The sequence below is a fragment of the Chrysoperla carnea genome, chromosome 4 (assembly GCF_905475395.1).
Source record: "Chrysoperla carnea chromosome 4, inChrCarn1.1, whole genome shotgun sequence".
Classification (NCBI taxonomy): Eukaryota; Metazoa; Arthropoda; class Insecta; order Neuroptera; family Chrysopidae; genus Chrysoperla; species Chrysoperla carnea.
The window spans coordinates 62,629,842-62,648,276 of NC_058340.1; the positions used below are offsets into that span (position 1 = coordinate 62,629,842).

Genomic DNA, 18,435 nt, shown 5'->3' on the forward strand with positions numbered 1-18,435 from the left:
AAATTATTCCATGAAAATATGAAAGATATTATTGAACTATTAATAAATGCATCATTGGCCTTATGTAGTAGTCAGTAGCAAATTCATAAAAAAAACTGTCTAACCAAAGAATTCATTCCTCGTCGTTGATTTTTTTATGGGAGCCGGTAGAAAATGTTTGTCTGAGTGTACCCAACAAATGCATATACATGCGTACTTGTGCTTTTTCGATTTACCCTCATAGGATGGGACAGAAGTACCCTAATTCCGGACACTGCATTCTCTTTATTTAACATTAAACTATTGGATTTCATATTTTGGAAAATTCTCAGCATCGTTTTTTCTTTACATTTTTACCTAGCATCATCGTTTTCGAGATATAAAGTATAAGCATTTGAAAAACAAAAATGTCTCGTTTTTGACGAAAATAAAGATTATTTTGGTGTTTTGGGTCAAAAATGTAATTTGAAAGCCATTAGAAATTATATTTTGGACGATTTTTAGTAGTTTTTGACAATTTTCATTATATTTTTAACTTTTAAAACAAAAATATTTCTATTGTATTTGTTTATGTGGTGGTATCAGATATCAAAAGAATAACCACCATAAAATTAATGTTTTAAATTTATGGGCGTTTGAATACAATTATCTGGGCAGTTATCAGTATCATTGAAAATGCATTATAAATATAGATTTTTTAATATTACTAGTAAATAAAATTTCTTTATTTTGGTATTTAAATTCTTAAATCCTTCCTTAAAAGAAAATCTAAATTAAATTTTAATTAAAATTTTATATTAGTATTTTCTCAAATTTTCCAAAAACTTTCTAAAGCTCACTAGCTTCAAATAAAAGCCTTCAAAAGATTTAAAAAAAATCGATATTTAGTGATCCCAAAGGCAGCTATAAATTTGTTTCTCTGTCAATTTTTTTTTTTTACTTGCTTCAAAGTATACCTTTGACCTGAAATTATTTATGAGGAAGTAAAAAAACAACTGTTGGCCGCTGTTATCCTAGCGTAGATAACTTGAGTCAACCATAGCTCTCAGGTATTTCAACTGAGGATACGCTAAAATTTTTGATTTTGTATCTCAAGGGTGTTGACATGATTGAATTTAACTTTGCCCGTGGCGTTTATCTTAGAATTTAGAAAACTTTTTGTAAATTTTCGTTAAAACTGACTAATTTACGGGGCAAATAGAGAAAATCAGTTTTCTACTCTTTTAAGACTCTTTTAATACTTGAGTTTAAATTTGAGTGCATAACTTTTAAATTATTTTAATTGTTGTTAAATTTAGATTTTATGAAATACTTTACTACTTATTTGTTGTTACTCGACAGTAATATTATTATTATTCAACTTGAATATTTCGCCAGAAAGTTTGGCCATTGCTATGGGCCAAAAAAGCCCATTATTATAATAGGTGATTTTTGAATATTTCAAAACCTTGAAAATATGCAAGAAATTGGACGTGAAACGTACATTTGGGGGTTTTCGGGATCGCTGATTATTCTGACTATTGACTATTCTGAAGTCAGAATTTCGATATACTTCCCCCCTCCTGAGGTAATTCACCCCGCTGGTCCAAATTGAATATTTACAAAAAATTGCATTGTTAGGTCAACGAAGGGCGATAAACCCTAAGAAGGGGGGAGTATATCCCCATTATAACTTCGAAATCGTGATCATTGACCTCAAAAACTCCCGAGTATACTTTTTTGGCCAATTTTGTCGAATGTTTACAGAATCCTGCGGTTTTGGATCAGCGGAGGTGAATTACCCCCAGAAGAGGGAAGTACATCTTTATTCTAACTTCGGAATCGTGCTCAGTGACCCCAAAAACCTCTGAGTATACTTTTTTGATCCATTTTGTTGAATATTTACAGAATATTGCAATTTTGAACCAGCGAGGTAAATTACCTAAAGAGGGGGAGATTATATCGAAAATCTGATTTCGGAATAGTGATCAGAGACCCCGACAACCCCCGAGTATACGTTTCTGGCCCATATTTTCAAGATTCTAATGATTAGCATATTAGGCCCATAGCAAAAACCAAAACTTTCTAGCGGCAAAAAGTTAGATGTAGATTCCTATTTATGGAGCTTCCTGATCATTTAAAAAAAAACTGGCTCGATAGGTTGAGGTACAAAATAAATTCTCTATGAAATGCTAAAATGACACGACTATAAGGATTAGATTTGAGTGCATAACTCTTAGATTCTTTTAATTGTTGTTAAATCTAGATTTTATTAAATACTCTATGAATTATTTGTTGTTACTCAGTAATATTATTATTATTCAACTTGAATAGTTAAATTGCCGCGCCACAACAGACTATTCTACTACTGACAATGAGAGCGAGTATATCTACTTTACTCAGTTTATTTCAACAAACATATTACTGAGTATATTATTATTATTTAAACATGAAATAGAAGAAAACCTTCATTTATTAAAATACAATGGTTTAGTAGTTAATTTTCAGACCACTTCAATACCCATATCAATTAATATTGGTTAGATTATTACTATTTTAAAAACTGCGTAAAGTGAAAGTTATAGATAAACTATATTTTTTTATTATTAATTCGTATCATGTGTTTGTTTATATCGCGCCAAATTATTAAAGTATCAAATTTTAATTTTTAAATAATATAATTTTGTGAAAATAATTATGGTTTTGTGAGTGTATATATAAAAAAAATTATCATAAATATGTCGTGTTTTATAAGTGTGTGCCATCAAAATTTATTAACAATTTTAACATGTTACTGTGTTGTGATTTTTATTCAAATTACACCCGGCTTGTTACAGGATATAAATGGTAGGTTTTCATTTTTCAATGAAAAAAATTAGTTACATTTTTTCCAGATTTAAAAGGTGTTGTTTTATAAAAATTGTCAAACATTTATAATGATGTTATTATATTGGCCAAGGTTTTTCAATTTTAATTGTTCTTTAATGTATAGTCAGTGTTGTTTCATTTGATTGTTATGACATAATTTACCTGTAAGGCTGTGACTAATAATTATATCCAAAATTTTTGATTACTCATTTGAAAATATTGTCGAATAATTTCAAAAATTTATATAAATTAATAGGGAAAAAAATTGCATTTTTAATTTTGTTTTATATTGAATAAAAATTGAAAAAATAATAATTTTTTTGGTATACCACGTTTTTAAACGGGCTTAAAAGTATAAAATAATTGACTGATTAAAATTTTAATGTAAAATTTAATGTTAAAGAGAGTGGGGTGCCAGATATCTGTCGACTAAACTGGTAATAACAATTAAAATAATTAAATCATTTTATACTTTTTATATCGTTTTCAAAACGTGGTATTTTCTATTATATAGTTTTTAATCCGGAAGTATCTAAATTTACATTTAAAAACAGTATTTATATAGGACAGACAAAATTTTTAGTATTCCATCGCTTCTATTATAATTATATTATTTTATATTAGTTATCTGGGGGTTCTGTTATACTGTCATCCGGGTCTGTGCTGAGTTTAAAATTTCAAGTTTCTAGCTCATTTGAAAGTTAGTTTAAAATCAATTACAAAATGCCATCCGGGCAAAACGTGGTAAAATAGATTTTATTTATGAATGGAAAAACCCGAACAACTTTAATCTTTAATATGAGACTGTTAAGATAGATATATTACAATTTATTTTTGACGTACATGTAGATATTTCAACAATTAAATTTTGTTTGGAGTGCCATTTTAAATACTTGCGTTTATAACAATCGTTTAATATAGCATATTTTGTTCTTTTTGGGTCGGTATAGTACGTAAGTGTAAGCAAAAAAGGTTAGTGAAATTCTAGTGTGAAAATATTTTTTGTCCACTTACACAGAGTGTTAAGAGTCATTATACACTGTGGTACTAAAAGAACAGACGTGGCTCATATATACTAGCTCTATAAGCTTCAGACAACACAAATTAGTAATTTCAGTAAAATAGGTTGCAAAATAACAAAGATAGTTTAAAATATAACTTTTAGAACAATAAATTAATCAATTTTTTTTCTTATTTAACTATTTCTAAAGAAAAATTTAAAAGTCTGAATCTCGATATCTGCATAAAGTTTTGTGTGTTACATATACAAATACTAAGTGTATTTCTTGATATACCATAAAGTTTACGTGTATGTAATACAAGTTGCCTATATTGTTTGGACAATGTCAAAGAATTTTAATAATGGAATTTCATTCATGGAATTGTATGAAGAAAAACAATATCATGAGGTAGAATGTTTTCTATAATGATATTACCCATTACTCCGATTTTACTTAATATTGTTTGGGCACTTAAAAAAAGTATAATGCTGGAATTTTATAAAAACTTTCGAAACGATTCATCAAACAGTCCTTTTGTGGCTTTATTAATTTTTAATTTTTTTTTCTTCTGAAATTGTTAAACAATTGCGACTTTTAGGTATAGTTTTGACGCTAGAAAATTTGTTTTTCTTGTATTTCAAATGGTTACCGGGTATTAAACGGTACGATTATTTGTTTCATTGCCGGTAGTATTATAATAGGAATAAGTATAAAGACAATAATTTTTCTGTATAATTATTGCCTTGGTAATGATTTGATAAATGAAAAAATGAGAGCATCTTTTAGTACCACCTTGTTCTGTATTTCGTGTTGTAATCAGTCAGATATCCTTAGGTAAACAATACTTAAAGATTATCTTGAATTCTTTGAAAAGTATAAGTTTTATAAGAAATTAATCATGACTTACCTAGAGTGGATATTATCATATTAAATAAAATGATTTTTAATAATATAGGTTCTTTTCTTGAAAGAAAAAGACTAGGACAGTTTTTTATGACGTCATTAAGTTCTAAGTATTAAAGATCTATTAAGATGTATGACTTCATTTTATAATCATGAATGCAAATAATAATTTTTAATCAATTTAAATTCAAATGATTAAAATAAATAATTTTGAAAATGTAATAATAGCCCTTAATCAAGTCAAGAGCTATTGACAAGGTCAATTTTTATTTTTATTTAATGTAGTTACCACATAAGAAAAGAATAGAGAATATCAAAAAATTAACATGTTGTGTTGAAATATAGACATGATTTTAAGTATACCATTCTCTTGATGGACTGTCGACTTGTCAGTGTTGTTTATACATTAACTGATTGGTTAACTGAAAAGCTAAAACAAAGAGATAATACTATCTTACATTTGCAAAAGGAAATGAATAAAAGAAATATTATTATTCACGGAATGGAAAAAGTTGAAGAACATCCAGATCTAACTCAATATGTTATAGACAGTATTAATTCTAAATTATCAATCCAAATCGAGAAGTCAGACGTAGAAGAAATATATACACTTGGTAGAAGTACTACAAGAAACAAACCAATCAAAGTTTGTTTGAAAGACGTAAGTAAGAAGAAGTTAATGATGGAAAACAAAACCAAACTAAGAGGCACTAATATTTATCTTAATGATGACTTGCCATTGGAGTTAAGGCTTAAAGAAAAAGAGAAACGTTTATCAAGGAAAAGCGATAGGAATTCTAATAAACGGCTGATGCTTGAATCATCAGAAGAAGGTGATTCTGAAAAAAAATTCGACCTGAAATGAAGAAACCAAGGGAGTTTTTATCACAATTTGCATTCGATAAAGCAGAAAGTGAGGTTGAACTTCGAAAACAAAAAAACTTAACTCAACAAGTGCGAATAAATCTCTGAAATTAGTTTTCTGGAACATTGGGGGATGGGGTGTCAAGTCTAATAGCTTAGAAGTGGTTCAGTATTTACAATCGTTTGATATTTTTATATTAGTTGAAACGTGGGTGCCAAACAATAAAACATACGCGGTATATGGTTTTGAATGCTTGAGTAAGAGTAGGTGTAGAGCAACTGATAGGGGCAGGTATCCAGGTGGTTTAAGTATTTATTATAGGTCAGAGATCGCAAATTCTATAAAGCAAATAGATAACGAATTGGAAGAAGTAATTTGGATTTCATTAAAAAACAATGGTAAACACATCTTAATAGGGGCAATATATCAGCATCCTGAAAGCTCAAATTATACAAATAAAAAGTTTTTCAGTCAATTAGAAGATGAAATTTGGAAAATAAAAGACAAATATCCACACGCAGAAATGGTTCTAGGTGGTGATTTTAATGCCAGAGTAGGTAATGCACAAGAAATATTAACTGAAGAAGCAGACGAACTAACGTATTACACCAACATAAATACCATAAATTTGGAACGGTTAAGTAAGGATCAGGTTATAAATAATTATGGAAGAATGTTATTAAGTATGTGTGTAAATACTTATATGTATATTATTAATGGAAGAACTAAAAGCGATAAAAAAGGCGAATGGACATTTGTAAATAAAAATGGTTGTAGTGTCGTTGACTATGTTATAGTTTCTGACGCATTGTATCAGGATGGGATTGACATGAGAGTTAGTGAGGCAACTGAATCAGATCACTTTCCACTTGAAGTAACTGTATCCTCGAATATTCAAAAAGACATAGAAGAAAGATGTGAAGGGAGAAGAAGATTCAGGTGTACAGAACAAGGACTGCAGAAGATGGAAAGTCTTCTTGAGTCAGTCGAAACAGAGCTGTATATGATAGGCATTAATGAATGTGTAAAGAATAATAATACAGACTTAGCAGTAGACTTGCTTGAGAAATGGTTTTCACATGTTGCTGGTGATATGGAAGTGAAATCATCTAGTAATGACAATAAAATTAAAAAAGCAAAATGGTTTGATAAAGACTGCATAGAACTCAAAAAAGAAATGAGAAGTAGTCTGAGACAAATGCGGCGGAATAGAAATTATCACACTATACATGCCTATATCAATACTTGTGAAAAATACAGGGAGACGTGTAAGTTTAAAAAGTGCATTAGCGAAGAAAAGCTTATTGATGACATTAAATCTGCTTTGGAGCAAGGCGATAGCAAGAAGTTGTGGTCTCTGATGCGAGAAGAAAAAGCTAAAGAGTTTTCCAGAGAAACAGATATACACGATTGGGTTAATCACTACAAGAGACTGTACGAAAGTGACAGAGAAGATTTTATTGATGAATATATTGAAGAACAAATTGAGAATGTACCAGATGATAATATAAGCATTCAAATACAGGTGGACGAAGTTTTAAGTGCAATACAAGGTTTAAAATTGAGAAAATCACCTGGTATTGACGGAATATTGAACGATTTTATTGTGTGTGCGAGTAAAAGTGAAATCTGGGTAAAAACGATAACGGAGCTTTATCAGAAACTGCAATCAAGCAAGAAATTTCCTGCAGCTTGGTCGGTGGGGTTTGTGCGGAATATATACAAGGGCAAAGGTAGTGTGAATAATATAGAAAGCTATAGAGGGATTACTTTACTACCAAGCATGAGTAAAGTATATACTAAAATCCTATCCGTAAGAATACAAGAATGGGCCACTGAAAACAAAATTATAACTTGCTGTCAATCCGGTTTTCGACCAAACTATGAGGTAGTGGACAATATTTTAATTTTAAAATACCTGATACAAAGAAACTTATATAGGAAACGCAATAAGATGTACTGCTGTTTCATTGACCTCTGTAAAGCATTCGACCTGGTAGACAGAAATAAACTTTGGCATAAATTAAGTACTTTCAGAATGCCAAAGAATATGATTGACATTTTGAAGTCAATATACGCTGGATCAACATGTTGTATTGGATACAGCTCAACATTAGTGTCAGAAACATTTAAAACAAACCGAGGTTTAAGGCAAGGCTGTCAATTATCTGCACTATTGTTTATATTATTTATAAATGATCTACCAGAACATATGACTGAGTATAACACTATTAGTCCTTGCGTTGGAAGTCAAGAAATTAGAATTTTTTTGTATGCGGACGACATAGTGTTGATCTCAAACTCAAATGGGGGAATGCGAAATGCGTTAAAAGGAATGAAAAACTACTGCAATAAATGGGAATTAACTGTTAATGTGGAGAAAACAAAAATGCTTATCGTGAGTAATGGATGCAAAAAGCATAAAAATGAAACATGGAGCATGGGTGGAAAAGAGATTGAATGCGTTAAAGACTTCAAATACCTGGGAGTTTACATTACTCATAATGGTAGCTGGAAAATGCACCAAGAGAATATGATTCGAAAGGCGAAAGGTGTTTGGGCGAACATTCGACTAAGCCTATGTAAGCATCCAAATTTTCCTGTTGAAGTTATTAAAAAAATGATCAAAGCTTTAGTTATGCCAATCTTGACATATGGTGCACAAATATGGGGAATGGAAAAAATAGATAAAAATGTAAAGACTTTTGTGTGCAGTATGTGGAAAGACGTATTGGGTGTGGCTAAAGCAGCTTCTAGCGATGCAGCACTGATAGAGTTAGGAGAAGTGCCCATAGACGCGTATATAGTGCAGCACTGTTTGACATACTTTTGCAGAGTTAAGATGGGAGAAAATGAAAGAAAGCTTCAACAGGATTGTTTCGATCATGGATTTAAAGACAGAATCTTAGAAATTGTTCAAAAGTTCGGACTTGATATTGATGAATTAATAGATACTAATAAATCATATAATAGTAAAAAAAAATATATAAAAGAACTCTTACATGTGTGGCACAGAAAAAACATGTTTGAAAATATAAAAGATATGCCGTCTTTGGACATTTTCAATAAAATTGGCCACTTTGTATACGGGGCACCTTATCTAGCAGTAGCGCAGAAGAGCACGAGGAGAGTTCTGGCTAACTTCCGATTGGGACGATACATGTGGGAAAACAAAAATAAATTAAATAATCAAAGAATATGTCCACTATGTGGTGGAGGTGAATCTGGCTACCATCTAATCTTTGACTGTCCAGGAGTCAATGAGGGTAAAAGACTTGATTTGATGAGAGGTGGGTTATCGTGCTTAGAAAGTGTTTTAAATGTTAGAGATGAAGAAACTGTCTTGAAAGTGGGCAACTTTTTGAAAGAAATACTGAACAACAGAGCAGCAAGATTAACGGGGAAAATAATTTATGATTAATAAAACGGGGAAAATAACTTGACACTCTTTCCCCAACGTTTCATTTCATTTAGTTTAATATAATTCCGAAATCCATTGTTTTGATATTTATAGTATTATTTATTAACTAATTGTTTCAAGAATTTGAAGTTTTCTTTTTTGTGATGTAAATATACTTTTTTATTGTTTTATCAGAGCTTATGTACTTATGTATGGATTGATTAGCCCAATAGGGCATATCAAATAAATAAATAAATAAATAAATAAATAAACTGATTGGTTTGTAAACTCATCTGACCCGCTCGTCAGTCTGACTTATTGTATAAAAACAACTATTATAACAACTATCTATCACAAAATTTTAAGTCAATCAGCACAGTTATATATAAAAATAGCTAGTCACTCCTATTACTACTGATAACAGCGTAGTAAACAACAATGTTGCATACAAACATACTGGACAGACACACATTTAAAGTGTATATGGCCCATCCCCGGCCACTACTCCATGAACCATTTGGAGCTGTTTAAGAACAGCAGGAGGGCTTTGTCGTCGACTGACTTTAGGTTGGAGAGATCGTCAAAGAGGGGCTGGCTCAAGTAAGTCCATCTTCTTATGACAAGAGCTTGGCAGTGACAGAGAAGATGAGACATTGTCTCCTCCTCGTCACCTCGTCCTGTGACAGCTCCTGCAGTAGTCGTGATACACTGCCAGGCCTAAGCGTTCAGCATGCTTGCTGCCCAGCCATTGTCCTGTGAAAGCCGCAACAACTTTGCGAACAGAGATCCTTGGAAGTGATATGAGAATTTCGGAACGCTTGCGATTGTACTCAGACCATATCTGTCTTGTAGTATTACAAGTACGTTCTTCCCTCCATCTAAGATTGGCCTTTTTCAGGATATCCTCTTTCAGGAGTAACTTGCAGTTCGCAAATGGAACTCCCGAGTATTTATTGATGCTTGTGTCCGGCAGAATTGTGCTATTTCTGTCAAGCTCGTCGACTTCACAATTTCCTGGAAGGTCCCTGTGTCCCGGTACCCATATCAGATTTACATTCATTTGTTCCGCCATACATTGATATAGCTTGAATAATTACTTGATATTGTAGTTGTTAATTACTTAAAAGTTGGTTTGCTTAATCTTGATGGGGACAATTTCCTTGATTGCATCTTTCCGGATTCGAGGTTGAATTAATTTATAAAAATCTTCTAAATCTCGGTATTTTTATATTGCTCATTCAGTGCGGTAATAGTGTGCAATTAATAGGATTAACCAGATTTTTAATTTGTAATATTTATAACACATTTCTTTAATTTAATTCTATTAAATTAAATTAAACACATTCATATTATATTCACAGATTCAGCGATAAAAATTAAATAATTGTACATTTATATTATTTTATTGAAATGTTTATTTAAACATAAAAATATTTTTGTTAAATACTCCAATTGAATTTTTAAGAAAACATTCCGTAATTTCTAATAATATACTTTAAATTATTTTACTGTATAGAAATACGCAATAGTATGGAAAATAAAATAGTGAAACTTATCATGGCGTACCCGTAGGAGGAAAATTTTTTTTTGCATATTCATTTTCTAAAGATGTGCCTATAAAAACTTTGCTAGGCGAAAATCTGGTCTAATTTTATATAAATCAATGTTCTAAGTAATATGTAGATATGTACAGTCCGTTTGCAAAAAAATGTAACCTCAGAAATGTTTTTGACTTCAAATTATACCTAATACATGAAGTAGATAAATTGTTATAATCTCTATATCCTATTATATTTATTAGGTTCAAATATTTTAAATATTGAGGGGCAACACAAAAGTTCTGTCACTTTTATAATGACATTGCCTATGTTTCTTAAGATACATGAATTATCTATTATACTATTTAGTCTTAAAAATTTACTAGCTCTGTTTTACAGCCTACGATTAACAATGCAAAATTCTACACATTAGAGATAAAATGAGGGACCCTTCTCCTTACACCCACACTTTAAATACCCTACTGATAGTTTTTATTACTTATTACACGTCTACTGCAAAAAGATGATTCATCGTGCTACTAATAAAAAAAATAAATATATCGATTGATTTTTGAGATATTTTTATGTTTAATAATATTTTTAAGAAATGTTGAAATGCGGGTCATTAAATTGAATTTCTATGTAAGTGAGGATTAAATCAAGGAATTTAAAATATTTACAGAGAAACAAAATATGAGAATTGCAGACATAGTTCAGATTACATATAACTACAAACTTTTAATTATTATTCAGTACAAACACTAATATTTTGTTCGTACATATACCATACATTGAATTCCAAAATTTTAAACAAATATAAAATCAGGTTTTTAAGGATGTTATAACTTAATGATACAAGACGAAAAGTAAGAATACAATTTTTGTATAGTTGGCGTAATTTTCAGAAAATTTTCTTTAATTATTCAGCTTTTGATATTTTTAAAACTAAGACAGATAACGAAAAATTTTATTCTTATTTTTCGTCTACATTCATGAAGTTATGAAAAAATTCATCATCAAAGTTGAAAATAAGATAAAAATAATTTAAAGCCCAGGGTATTCTACTATTTTTGAAAAAGTACTTCAAAATGTTGATTTTGCTAATAAAAAGCCACCAAAAATTTATTTCTGAAAAATCGTTAGTCAAAAATAAATTATGAAATTTGAAAAAAGTTAAAATTTATGTAAGAATATACTAAAATATTCTGATTTCGAGTCATAAAGCACATTTTTCTTTTAAAATATTAAAATTAAAAATCGTAATTTTTAAACTGTATATTACGTGATCTAAAACGCGGGCACGCATGGCTGTGATGTCATATCGGTATGAGCCATAGACCATCAGTTAGTTCAGTGTAGACAGCTGGGTATAATATATACATAGATAATAAGTATTTATATTTATTATAATCAGATGTCTATGAATATATCTGTCAAAATTATTTGTCTTATTTCGTATAGTGATACCCATATTACGTCATCAAATTGGATGCCCGCGTTTTTGACAATTTAAAAAAGGCTTAAAATTTAATTTCAGCTTTTGGTAAGAAAGTGTGTGAATTTCTCCTAAATAAATTTTTTGTGGCTTTTTATTAGCAAAATCAACATTTTGAAGTACTTTTTCAAAAATAGTAGAATACCCTATTATGTAAAGGAAATATTTTTTGATTGTGTCCAAAGGGTGGGGGGAGGATTCCACTCTTTTTGTGAAAAGTCTATTTTAATAAAAGACTTAAATAAGAAACATTAAATGAGGGAGAAAAATGTTGTTGCCCACGAGTTTAAAATACCTACTATGAAATAAAATCAATTTGGTTTATTTCCAATGTCAAATAATTGTGTTGTTTGTTTTTGTGGTTCACAACATCCTCTAATATTTTATCAGAAACGCATTTGGTTAATTAAATAATAATATTTATTATCTTATGATCAAAAAATGTGTAAACAGTCTTCCAGTGTGGCAATGTGATTAAGTGTGGTCTTTTTATGATAAACTACACAATTTGGGTATTAAAACTATTTGGGAATGGTAGAGGTATATTAGGGTTGCCAACCATCCCGAATTTTAAGTTTCTCCAAATCCAGATTATTTTATCACATCCCGCACAAAGGTATTGCAAAACGGTATTTGTCTCTGAAACTGAATTATGCTGATTTATTCTCTCATTTCTTAAAAGTATAAAAAAAAAATATTCGCTACACGGAGATTTTTAAAACTTTGCAAAATTTTATTTTGATGTAATAATTTGTGTCTATGAGATTATAAATTAAAGAAAGAATTATAAATTAATATTAGTAATTATAGTACAAAAATTCCGCTATTTAAATACTTATTTTTATCATATTTAAGATTAGAAATAGATTAAAATTTTAATTTTTCTGTAAATGGTAGCAAAATCTTGAAGTAGCTACTGCCAATAAGGATAAAAGTAGTAGTTGTTTGGAACAGATAATTGAAACAAGTATCTATTCAGATCGCAAACTATTTCCTTAAATATTCAAAATGAAATAATATTAAGCATATATATAACTATAAATATACTGATGACTAATCAATTGAAAATGAAGAATGATTCAGGTGTGTACTTCACCACCATGTGATGTGTAATACAAATTCCAGGTGATTTAAGTTATATAGTCAAAATATATTATTGAGAACACCGGTAATTTGATATTTAAAATAAATAAATCAATTGAATAGGCAACTGTTAATACAGATTTGTAAATGTTATTTCAAATTGACAGAAAATTATAATTTTTGTCCTTATGAAAGTAATATTATATGTACTGAATAACAAATGTTATGATTTGATTTTTGTATTTCATTTACAGATTTTTGCTGCAATGTTTTGATTTAATATATCCAAATCATTCATTATGAAACTAAATTTTTATATTTATTTTCAATTTCGTGTACTTTATATAAGTAAAAGTCCCCCTAAATATGATGCTTTCAATAGCTTTTTCTATCTCAATATATTATATCACTGAACATATGAGGGTAAGACTGTATACTTCAATGGAAAACGCACATTATGTATTTTCATTTGAACAAATAGAAAGAAACGATAAAATTAGCCAAATCTGATCCTGGTTTCTTTAAAATCCGTTCACTAGTTTTTGCGTTTAATAATATTATTTTTTAATAATTAATTTTTGATAAGTGCTAAATAATAAATATTAATAAAATATTGAAATAATTTTAAAAAACAAATAATTTATTTTTAGTTTACATAAACCATATGTGAATCTTACAAAAACAAAAACATAAATTGAAAGCACTTGAATTATATTAATTACCAACAGTGAACCGCGACTTCGTCTACGTGTATATCTCTATAAACGATAATAGCCAAATCTGATCCTGGTTTCTTTAAAATCCGTTCACTAGTTTTTGCGTGCATTTATTCATACAACCTGGCACACTTTCGGGTTTATAATATGATATTTTAGAGAAAAATAATCGAATCGAGATCATATACAGATCATATCGAAAGCTTACACTGTTTATAAGTTTTATATTAGAGGTTAAAAAACTATCCCATACCGTTTTGTGTTTTGGGTTTAAAATATGAGAAAAGTTATCTATAAATTTTATATATATTTTGAAAGTGAACGTGAAGAGGGGGGGCGTATGGGGGTTATTATTTGTTTATTTCCCTGTTTTACTTCTTTTCATTTCAATTTTTATGACCAAGTTAGGCACTGTTGAAGTGAAATTGATGATTTTTATTCTATTATGCGGTGATTTTCGATTAGCTAGCATATTTTACTAGAATTAACCTCACAATTTGAATGGTACTTTATTTCTTAATATTAGATCATGTAATTCTTCAATTCTGTTGTCAAAGATCAAATAATAATCCACTGTTTAGGAAATTTATTTCATATTTTGATAATATTTTTATAATGGTTTAGTTTGAAGCCAGAATTTATAAGTAAACTTCCGTTTTTTATTTATCCAGAAAATGATAAACAATATGGTATTAATGAATTTCATGAAAAAATGACTCAATTAAAACTTTTGATACTTATAGAAGAATCGTGCGGTTAAAATGAAGAAATATGATAGCATATTAACTAATCATTATACTTCTGTATACTTTAGTGGTTTTCAATCAATATACCAGATTATTTTATTTTTCCTCGAAAAATTAATTAGATATATAAGAATGTAAGAATAATTTTACCCAAGAGTAAAGTGCCTTAATTTTTTACACTATCAACAATATTTATTAAAAAAAGTTCAGATATTCAATATAATCCATCAACCATGAAAAAGCAGATTGTTATTTTTATTAATAAAATTTCATATCTGATTATTTCATATTGCGTTCTAAGTCATTCAAAAGTTTTTTTTTTTCACAAAACAAATAATAATAAAGTTTTCTTTATAGTGTCGACTTAATTGGACACACTATTGACTGAAAATATTATTTCATACAGCTATTATTGAACTTATGCAAAAAAACCACATGTCTGGATATAAAATTGCATACATGCATAATACATATTATAAAATTATTCTTACATTCTTATATATCTAATTAATTTTTCGAGGGAAAATAAAATAATCTGGTATATTCATTGAAAACCATGAGTAATAAATAATTTCTAATTCAAACAAATGTTCAGGCAGTAAATAAATTTTTTTGTTTAAAACAGATCGTTGTGCTGTTGTTTAGATAAACAATACATTCCGGAAGTGAAATTATTTAGGAGATAAAATAAAAATATAAAAAACTTGGTTGGCAACATTCAACACAGATAATTCACAGAAATAATCATAGTCGATTTTATATTTTCAGTGATTTTTATATCAACTAATGGTGTCCTGTTCGTTGGGCCGTATTAAGTTACTATTTTATTGTTGATCATTTTTCATTGTTTCTTTCATTTTCCTTCATTAGCCGATTTTTGTAACATCTTTTACTGTATACTAATGATTGATCTAAAAGTACTTATTATGATCTGCGCTTACTATTAACTTATATAGTCTATATACTCATGAAGTAAAATGCACTTCTTCAAAATTTTAAAATGTATATAAAAACATTATCCCCGATTTCTGATTCGTTCGTTAAACTATCTGCAAATTCATCTTGAATGCAGGGTTGGGTAGATGTATTTTGAGCCAATTTTTAATATTCGATAGCAAAAGACGGTCATCTGCCACAACATTTCTTGTTATGTTTACTTTTTAAACTATGTATATATGAAATATACGTAGTATATTAAGTTTAGTCCTAAGTTTGTAACGCTTTAAAATATTGATGCTACGAACAAAATTTTGGTATAGTCTTGGGTATTTGGAATCACCTAATTAGCCCATTTCCGGTTGTCTGTCTTTCTGTCTGTCGTCTGTCTGCCGGTCATCACGATAACTCAAAAACGAAAATAGATATCAAGCTGAAATTTTTATAGCGTGCTGAGGACGTAAAAAGTGAGGTCGAGTTCGTAAATGAGCAACATAGGTCAATTGAGTCTTGGATCCGTAGGACCCATCTTGTAAACCGTTAGAGATAGAACAAAAATTTAAATGTAAAAAATGTTTTCGTAAACATCATTGTTTACCCGTGAGAGCGGAATTTATGCGGAAATTGTATAGTATGTATGTTATGGCTATATTAGTAATATATGTGTGACATGTATGTGTGTGTAATGTAACAGAGTAATCAACACTGTCTATACATGGTATTTCTACAGTTAACTCAGTCAATTGTTTATTTTCACTTGTTTTATAACAATTAAAGTTAAGTAATTTTCGCTAATGAAAGTGATATTTTGGTTTCAGTTTCAAGACCGATTCAACCACCAGAAATACTAAATCTTACTGCAGATGAAACAATTATAAGTACCGGTGAAAATTTAACATTAATATGCCATGGTATTGCAAATATTACATGGTCATATAATGAAGTTATCGATTCCAGCGATGAAGAGAAACGATCACAAACATATAAATTGTATAGATTTGATCCAGATATCAGTCGACATGAAGCAACACTTATTATAACAAATGCAACATACTTGCATACCGGAAATTATGTATGCGAATATCAAAGTCCACAAGTTCTTGAATCAAATTCAATATACGTTTACGTAGAAGGTAAGATTACAAGAATTTACAGTATTAAATAATCCGGGTCATTACAGAATAAACTGTCAATAAGTCATTGGGGTATGAGTCATAGACCATCAGTTAGTTCAGTGTAGACAGCTGGGTATAATATATACATAGATAATAAGTATTTACATTTATTATAATCAGATGTCTATGAATATATCTGTCAAACTTATTTGTGTTATTTCGTGTAATGATACCGATATTACGTCATCAAATTGGATGCCCGCGTTTTTGACAGTTTAAAAAAGGTTTAAAATTTAATTTAAGTTTTTGGCAAGAAAGCGTGTGTATTTTTCCGAAATAAATTTTTGGTGGCTTTTTATTAGCAAAATCAACATTTTGAAGTACTTTTTCAAAATTAGTGGAATATCCTATTCTGCCAAAAAGTGAAATTATATATATAGAGGTCGTGTAACTCATTCAATATAATTTTTAAGTGATAGGTAATACGAATAACTATTTTCTATATTTTTTTAAGATGAAAACAATTTATTTTTACCCTATCACGATACCATAATTATTGGACATCAGTATCAAAATGTAACGGTTCCATGTCGACCAACATCACCACGTGTTCAAGTTGAATTACGACGAGGTGGACAACCGGTAAGTTAAATAAGAATTATATTTATTGCGAAAATAGTTCATAGCGACATCGCTTTGCAGAGCGCATCGGGTAAATACCTTATTTTAGAAATAACGATAATTATTTCTACACAATACCCAATTTCTCATGTGAGTTGCACCTGTCGCAGGCACATTTAAAATTTATAAGCAAAAAGCAAATCTGGATCAAGGCGGCGTTGTTTGTGGCCGTGCAGTATCAAAAGGTGGCTCGTTCGATGTCATAAATACAATAGAAAATAAGAAATAACTTCATTTGATTTGATTGAAACCTGCTAAAAGCCTCTTAAGTTGCAATTAAAGATTAATTTATTAATTATTTTTGTTTGTCCACCTTTCAATTTAAAATTTTTAGGTTTAATTTCTTATCTACACTCCTAGATGCGGATTTTTACAAAATGATCCTACGTTTCGTTTGGAAACGGATAATCCATATTTGTCCGGCTTTCATAAATTTATTGAAACTTAAAAAATTACTCCACAATTTATAAAAATTAGATGATAAAGTTTTGTAATATCATGGCAGGATATTGTAATTAAAACTAAATATTTTCAAAAAAATATAAACGGCTATTTAAAAACTAGAACATTGAATTAATACAGGCATGAAGTTGTTTAGAATATTTTTTTATACCCATATATCTACCGATTTTCATGACAAAATTTGCATTTTTAATTTTTGCATTATTTTGGTCTTTACTCAAATTTATTACAAGTTTATTGAAATAATTAAATACATAACACTATTATTATCAATTTGTCCAGTTTTTACATTCCATAGCAAACTCATTATAAAATTAAAAAAAAACTTTTAACAACAAGAAAACCGACTTCAAAAGAAAAATTTTTCCAAAACAAATAATATGCACTAAAAAGTAAAAAAATAACGATATTATGATGTAGCTAAAATTATTGTTATTTTTGGAGTCGGTGTCAGCCAAGGAAACAGCTCTGACGGAACAGTTTGCTACATTAGCTTGACTGACACCGACTCCAAAAATAACAATAAGTTTAACTACATCATAATATCGTTATTTTTTTACTTTTTAGTGCATATTATTTGTTTTGGAAAAATTTTTCTTTTGAAGTCGGTTTTCTTTTTGTTAAAAGTTTTTTTTATTTTGTGATGTTGAGTGAATCTGAAGTACATT

At 29.2% G+C, this 18,435-nt stretch overlaps 1 protein-coding gene across 2 annotated transcripts in view; it reads left to right on the forward strand.

Moving 5' to 3' along the window:
- The first annotated feature begins 2,654 nt into the window (after positions 1-2,654).
- The window catches only part of LOC123299163 (vascular endothelial growth factor receptor kdr-like), a 31,083-nt gene continuing 15,302 nt past the window's right edge, over positions 2,655-18,435 (forward strand). The window contains exons 1-3 of one of the 2 annotated variants that reach the window (XM_044881434.1): positions 2,655-2,805; positions 16,328-16,642; positions 17,139-17,266. In XM_044881434.1, coding sequence (XP_044737369.1) covers positions 2,697-2,805; positions 16,328-16,642; positions 17,139-17,266 — 552 coding nt within the window. In that variant the 5' untranslated portion in view covers positions 2,655-2,696. The remainder of the gene's footprint in view (positions 2,806-16,327; positions 16,643-17,138; positions 17,267-18,435) is intronic. The other variant, XM_044881433.1, reaches the window with a different exon arrangement.